General features: G+C 46.2%; 1 protein-coding gene across 1 annotated transcript; it reads right to left on the bottom strand.

Moving 5' to 3' along the window:
* Nucleotides 1–1,572: 1,572 nt before the first annotated feature.
* On the bottom strand, nt 1,573–7,371 carry LOC121868567. The gene is made up of 2 exons (XM_042369319.1): nt 7,292–7,371; nt 1,573–2,984 (listed from the first exon to the last, which is right to left on the bottom strand). The coding sequence occupies exon 2, from the start codon at nt 2,977–2,979 to the stop codon at nt 1,771–1,773; it is 1,209 nt and encodes a 402-aa protein (XP_042225253.1). The 5' UTR covers nt 2,980–2,984; nt 7,292–7,371; the 3' UTR covers nt 1,573–1,770.
* Between the last annotated feature and the right edge of the window lie 438 nt (nt 7,372–7,809).

Raw genomic sequence — 7,809 nt, 5'->3', positions numbered from 1 at the left:
CTCTCTCTCTCTCTCTTTACTTTCCTCATATATATATTTTTTTTATTTTTTTATTCTATTTGTTGTAGTCTTAGTTCTTTATTTTCCTTCTTTTTTTCTTTCCTTTCTATCTCTTTCTCTTATTCGTTTATTTGATTTCTGTTTCAAAATCTCTCTAATCATCTGTGAGTTTATTTTTCTTTGTCTCTCATTTATTATGTTTCTTTACCGGTTTCTCTCTCCGTATTAGTCTTTGTCACTTTCATTTTCACCTGTTCTCCTTCTCTCGTCTCTCTCTGTTTCTTTCTTAATCTTATTTCGTGTTTGTCTTAATTTTTTCTTTATATTTTTTTTATTTATTTTTTTCAATATTTTATTCCTTTGTCTATTTTCTCTTTTATTTTTGTATCATGTTACTCATAATTGAATCTCTCTCTCTCTCTCTCTCTCTCTCTCTCTCTCCCTCTCATGAAAATTGAAGAAGCAGGTTATTGCACTGGGAAAGGCAAAATGAATACAAAGTCCCAGTGTCACACCCTAAATATTGGAACAAACTGGTTTTACTTTCACAAAGGCCAAACTCTTTTAACAGTGAGTGTGTAGCCTATTGTAGCTATAACTCTTACTCCTGTGCTGGTCTTGAGAGTTGGAGCATCACATTTCATAACTTATATATTTTCTTTTATTAATATTTAAGTCATGTAAATGTGTTGATATTGATGCTTTTTGTTCATATTTGTGTATATGTTTGTGTGTGTTTGTCATTTTCCACAAGATGCAAAGAAAACGAAGTTCCGGTAGAAAATGGAGACGTTCTGATAGGTAAAGGGAAGACTATTATATAATGTATATTATTTTTATGACTGCATTATCGTGTTCGTGATAACGCTATATAGTGGAATAATAATTTGTTAGTGATCGGTGTTGTGGAACTTCTTTAGGACACAATAACAATATTTGTCACTCACGAAATTAATGAAAATTTGTGAAAGTAAATATAATTAGTGAAATGAAATGATTACCGGGTGAAAACAAAGATGATCCGAGAAAATAATGACCCTCCGCCAAATTAAGACTCATCTGTGCCTGTATAGAGCGTTCGCCGACTTAAGAACCATCAGTGAATCAAAAACATTAAGATCTTCAATTCTCTTTCTGAAATTACACCCTCGTATCTATACAAGCCTTTCACCACCTCAAGGCTGACAGGAGGTCGATGGTACGGTATAGTGTGTGTGTGCGTGTGTTCAAATACCTCTTAATATGAGAACTCTCTTTCATAAATTCTCACCAAACGTGTTTTACAGATTGTCCAGACCCCAGAGTTTGCTGACAGTTGCAAGGGGCGGGGATATAATTGGAACCTGACGTTATTACCTGATGAGTTTAACACAGTCTACAACTTAATTAAGGGATTACACGATGTACTACAGGTATTGGACCTTTGGCTTTTGTTATAAATCCCTTCCTCCCTAGAAGAAAAAGAGAGAGACTAACTCTGCCATGTTCAGTAAAATATGTTCATTACTGTCTCTCTGTTGTTATAAGATGAACATGAAGCTGCTTCAGGATACTCAAGAGTGAGTTGAGGCATCAGAATCATCCGTTTTATTCAAAGACAACAATAATTTTTAAATAGTGATATTCTCTCAACTTGTATGAACGAAACGTTAAATATAACTGCACGTTTTACTGACACTTCATTCGCTTACAAATATTAACATGGCTACCCACATGGAGGATATTGTCAACAAGTTTATCATTCTCCCCCTAGTTGTGATATTGGTAAGACTAACGACCATAGGGGTCGAATGGTCGGGCAGGTTCCTTGTAGTTGTAGCCGGTGTTACAGTCTGGCTGGTAGGTCCTGGTGGCCGTCACGGTGTTGTACTGCTGGTTGAACACTGTGGAGGTGACGTAGTTGGTCCTGTAGACCACGCTGGTCTGGTACTCGGTGCGGGTCTGACCCGGTAGCTGCTGGGTGCGGACGGAGGTGCGGTACACTGTGGTGTACCTGGTCTCGGCGGGCAGGTTGACCACAGTTGGTACCACCTGTTGGCTGTAGATGGTTGTGGGCACCACCTGTGTTGACACCTGAGTGCTCACCACCTGCTGGGGGACGGTGACGGTCCTGGTGACGTACTGTGGCACCTGCTGTGTGCGGTAGACGGTGGTCACCTGCTGCTGTACCTGGGTGCGCGTCACGTACTGTGTCTGGGTGTTGGTGACCACCACCTCGGAGAAGATGGTAGTGGTGACGGGAACCACATTGGTGGAGGTGATGACCTGGGTCTGGCCTGGCTGTGTGACGGTCTGGGTGATGACGTTGGTCCTCACAACATTTTGTGTTTTTACCACGTCCTGGCCAGGTACTACCACGGTGGAGTAAATGGTGCTGTACTGAGTACGGTCCACGGTACGGGTCTGTCCAGGTAGCTGTTGGGTCCTGGTGACAAACTGTGTCTGGTAGACGGTGCTCACCACCTGCTGAGGAACCACCTGTGTAGAAACAACATTCCTGACAACAGTTGTTGGGACCTGCAGGATGCTGGTGGAGTATCTGGTCTGGTACTGTACCTGTGTCGTCACAGCTTGTTGTGTACGTGTGACGTAGTTGACTTGTGGTGGCAGAGTGACGACCTGTGTGCGGACGTTCTGCTCGGTGCGGGTCACAGTCACTGTCTGGTACTGGACGGAGGGCACCACCTGGGTGCGGACCACCTCAGAGTACACAGTGGTGTATACCTGCTGTGTGCGGACGGACGTCTGGGTGACGTATTGTACGTCGTTGTTGTAGACGGTGGAGGGGATGACCTGGGTGGAGTACTGGGTCTGTGTGCGGTAGATGGTGGAGGGCCGACAGTAGTCGCGTTGTGGTGGCAGGTACCCGTTCTGAGACGACTGTAATCCAATGCCGTTTCCTAAAAGCTCTCGACGAGGTCTGTCCACAGCGCTTCCTTGGGAGAAGCCCAGCAGCAGGAGCAGGAACAGCGGCCACATTGTGTCTGGTGAAATATATAGTCAGATTAATTCAGATATAAGTAGGTGATGTTATAACACAGCTTGTTGAACGAGAGTAAACAATTTATACTTACACTCGGGGAGGTGACTGGCTCAGGGAATGTCGGTAAAACACAACAGTTTCGTTACCAAGTTTTAATGAACTTCAGTACATGTCAGTAGTGGGACAACCTGTCTTCACATAAACTCAAAAGATAAAAACAAACAAATTCTCTTTTAATTTTTCTCCGTTTTTGTAGATGAATTTAAACTAAATTCAAAATAACATAAATTAGATCTCAACCATATGACTTATTTTAGATTATTTGCCGTAGTTGAAGGGGGTGGCGGGAGTGTTGTAGTTGTATCCGGTCTTGCCACAGGTGGCGGTGATGGTCTGTGTGACGGTCACCTGTCGTGGTTGGTTGACGGTCTGGTAGACCACCTGCTGTTGTTGTTGAGTTCGAACTACTTGTTTTGTGATGACTCGGTTCTGACCGGGCACTTGGACCACTGAGGTCTGCACTTGTTGCTGGGTTTTGACTACAGGGGCGGGGGTGACATACCGGGTCTGGACCACCGTCTGTACCTGAGTGAAGGGCTGAACCCTGGTCTCGTAACGGGTGGTGTAGATGGTGGTGGGCACCACCTGTGTTCGCACCACCTCCTGAGGGACCACCTGGGTCTGGACCTGTGTCTGGGTGACGACGTTGGTCCTGGTCACCACCTGTTCTCGAGTAACGTAAGTAGTTTGGTAACGCGTGTTGACGGAAGTGTAGGGAATGACCTGCTGGCGCTGTACGTAGGAGGTACTGTAAACATTTTGGCCTCGGACATAGCTGGTCTGGACCTGCTGCCGGTACTGCGTCGAGGTAACGTAGCGAGTGTTACCTGGTCCCTGGCGCCTCACAACGGAGGTCTGGTACTGTGTTTGATAGCGGGTCTGTACTATGTCGGGGCCTGGGATGGAGACCACGCGGGTCTGCTGCACCACCTGAGTGAAGTAACTGACCACAGGTTGGTATATTGTCTGAATCTGTGTGCGGGTTACCTCTACAGGCACCACCTGGGTCTGGACTTGGGTGCGGGTCACATAACTAACTTGCGGTACGACGCGAGTTGATGTAACGTAAATGGTCTGCTGGATGGGTGGGCTTGGAACCGTCTGAGTCACTACTCTGTCAATATAAAGGACCGACGTTTGCTGGACCACACTGGTCTGGTACCGAACCTGAGTAACAACTCGAGTCTGGTAGAATGTAGTTGGCACCACCTGTTGTCTGACTTGTGTTGTGGTGATGTACTGTGTGTTGACCTGGTTGACGGTCTGGACGTAGACGGAGGTCTGGACGCGGGTGTCGTACACGACAGAGGTGACAGGTGGACAGACGGGATCTGGTCGAGGAGGCAAGTATCCTCCCTGAGGAGTTGCTGAGGCCAGGGCAGCCACCAGCAGCGTCGCCGTCAAACGCCACATCCTGCAAAGAGAAATTCCACAGGTTAGAACAGCGGTGATTGGAACCCCCGCGTCTCGGCAACTCATTTGGGAATAAAGTCCAATCACGCGCCGCTCCCTCTGTGCAATTTCTCTATGCTTTGTGGGCTGACCCGAGGACTTTATCGCCCAGATGAGCCGCGAGGCGCTGACCTGGTTGTTGCTTGCTCAAGAGCACTTTTACCTAACGCATCGTGCAGCTTCCCTCGTGCACCTCGCCCTCGTGCACCTTAACCTCGTGCACCTCACCCTCGTGCACCTCCCCTCGTGCACCTCACTCTCGTGCACCTTACTCTCGTGCACCCCCCTCGTGCACCTCCCCTCGTGGACCTCACCCTCGTGCACCTCACCCTCGTGCACCTCACCCTCGTGCACCTCACGCTCGTGCACCTTCCCTCGTGCACCTCACCCTCGTGCACCTCCCCTCGTGCACCTCCCCTCGTGAACCTCATACTAGTGCACCTCACCCCCGTGAACCTCATACTAGTGCACCTCCCCTCGTGCACCTCCCCTCGTGCACCCCATACTCGTGCACCTCCCCTCGTGCACCTCCCCTCGTGCACACTGCGAGTCAGCATGAGGGATGCTTGGCTGTCATGTCTACTCGGTAGCACACATCTTCCTAACTGATGTAAATACTGGACACACCCCAGAGTCTCACAACACCTGCACTCACAACACCTGTACTCATAACACCAGTACTCATGAAACCTGTACTCATAACACCTGTACCCATAACACCTGTACCCATAACACCAGTACTCATGACACCTGTACTCATAACACCTGTACTCATAACACCTGTACTCACAACACCTGTACTCATAACACCTCTACTCATAACTACGTGATAAAGACGATGAAATACACAACCAAAATAAATCACCTCGTAGAAAGAAAAAAAAATCAATTAAACGAAAATTACCAATAGAGGAAAATTTCTCGTGGCTAAAAGTGTTGGAAAAGTTGATCTTCGCGTCTGTGTTGTTTTGTCGTTTATCCAGGGGGGGCGTTGATCCTACCAGCTACACCCTCCCCATAGGGTTTTAGGAGGGTGAGAGGAGGGTGGGAAGGTGGGTGGGGTTGGGTGGGAGGTGGGTGGGAGGAAAGGCCATGTGGGAGAGTATTAAAAGCAAAAATACAAAAATAAGTTTGGGGAGATGGGACGTGGGGAGGGGGAGACGTGAGGAAGGGAAGGAGAGAAAGGGAAATGCAGAGAAGGGAGGAGAGAAGGGGAGATGACGGGAGGGGAGGGAGACGTGAGCAAAGGGGGGCGTGGGGAGGAAGGGATTAAATAGAAAGAGAGAAATGAATGGAAATGGAAAGGTTGTAGATAGGGTGACGAATAACGATAATCACCGATAGATAAACTTAGGAATGACACAAATAGCGATAGATAGAGTTAGGAATGACACAGATAGCGATAGATAAAGTAAGGAATGACACAGATAGCGATAGATAGAGTTAGGAATGACACAGATAGCGATAGATAGAGTTAGGAATGACACAGATAGCGATAGATAAAGTTAGGAATGACACAGATAGCGATAGATAGAGTTAGGAATGACACAGATAGCGATAGATAAAGTTAGGAATGAGACAGGGGGGAAGGGGGGGTTGTATGCTGTAATGAGAACACTGCTGGATAACATCTACTGAAGTATTACCAAGACGTGATAAGTAAGACGCATAGGTACAGTTTAACAGTGTGTGTGTGTGTGTGTGTGTGTGTGTGTGTGTGTGTTGGGTGGATGTGTGTGCGCATGGCAGAGAGAATGCGTGTGTGAGAGGAGGTTTTCGACGGTGGAATCCCGGGGAAAAGTTGCTGAGGTCATGCCAGTGGAAGGCTCCCTCCCTGACACGTGTAATGAATATATATATAACGATCAAAGTGTTATTGAGAACGGATTGCGCCTTTGCATACGTACCCATTTAGAGATCCGCAACGTCGTGGTTACGCATTTTTATATACACGAAGATAAAGAAACATTTAGACTGAGGCGACATAAGCACTGAGATAGGCTTTGATAATGTAATATGTAGGCCTACTGTAATTGAGATACGCTTCTACTGTACACTAAATAAAGCATCTAGACCAAAATGCACATTTAGGAAGATACGCATTTAAACAGAGGTATGGTGGAGATGTGTGGGGAATATTCACCCACTTGGTTTTATTCTTTAAATGATAACAAAATAATCTCCAAACACTTGGTTGTGGATGAGTAAGATAACCACGCGTAAGTTTAACAATGTAACAGCGTATAAGAGTCATGCGTAACGAATAGCTCCGATTGGTGTATTGTTGCGTAGCTGGAAGTAATGTAGAACGCTTCCGACTGTCGATATAGAAAGACGATCCAGCTTTCGGATGGTTTAATTGATAAAAAACAGTCAATAAAACCAGTTACTAAAACCAGTCAAACAAACCCCATGACGAGGGTTGGGTTTTTTTTTTTCAACACTTGAGCTGAACGTAAGAATAACAAAATATGTAATCCAGTTGGGTGTGTGGCGGGAGGAAGACGATGATAACTTCACCTATGTATCACATATATGGATTATTCTCACTTTTATCATCGTTTCTGATCTTCACACACACACATACACTTTAATACCAACACCTCGCTGAGTTTACGTTCTTTAAGTAAGTTTGTTTTCAACGTCGCTAATTTTTTTTTTTTTTATAATAATTTTCACCCAAACAGAATAAAATACGTTTAAAGTTTCGTATCTTTGTCTGGTATAAAATAATTAGACTGGGTGAGTAAGGAGGAGTTTAACACAGCACAACAAGAACACAGTAGATACACCCACCTTGCAAGTGTATTGAGATAAGCCAGGGGTAGGAGCGAGCACTACGAGAAGCCCAGCCGAAGTGCCGATGTCGACCAGCCCGGCATTATTTATACTGACGCGGCGAGAGAAGGGGACTAGGGTGGTGAGCTGGGGGGGAGAAGGAGGAGGAGGTGGGGGCGGGGGGGGGTTGGGGGGGGAGGGAAGAAGCGAAGGAAGAAAAATTGGGGAAGAAAGGGCCAAGGTAAGTGAGAGGTGATGAGGAGGAGGAACTGAAGTTATCTTTAGCTTTTAGGCTGAGGAAGAAGTTAGGTTAGGTTAGGTTAGGTTAGGTTAGGTTAGGTTAGGTTAGGTTAGGTTAGGTTAGGTTAGGTTAGGTTTCTAGTGTATCCTTCTAGTTGGAAAAGTCCTAATGCTCTTTGGGGGCAAGGAGGGCAGAAGGGCAGGAGGAGGAGGAGAGAGGAAACAAAAAATCGATCTTCCCCTTTCTCTTTCCTCAACAGTGCCCGGCATTGCTTCTGACCTCTCTGTCACACACA

Source organism: Homarus americanus, unplaced genomic scaffold (genome assembly GCF_018991925.1).
Source record: "Homarus americanus isolate GMGI-L3 unplaced genomic scaffold, GMGI_Hamer_2.0 scaffold59495, whole genome shotgun sequence".
Classification (NCBI taxonomy): domain Eukaryota; kingdom Metazoa; phylum Arthropoda; class Malacostraca; order Decapoda; family Nephropidae; genus Homarus; species Homarus americanus.
The sequence above is the reverse complement of the archived record's forward strand: the minus strand, read 5'-3'. Positions and strand labels throughout refer to the sequence as shown.

Excerpts from the sequence above, each read along its gene's own strand:
- LOC121868567 (XM_042369319.1), bottom strand. The coding sequence starts at position 2,979 with ATGTGGCCGCTGTTCCTGCTCCTGCTGCTGGGCTTCTCCCAAGGAAGC.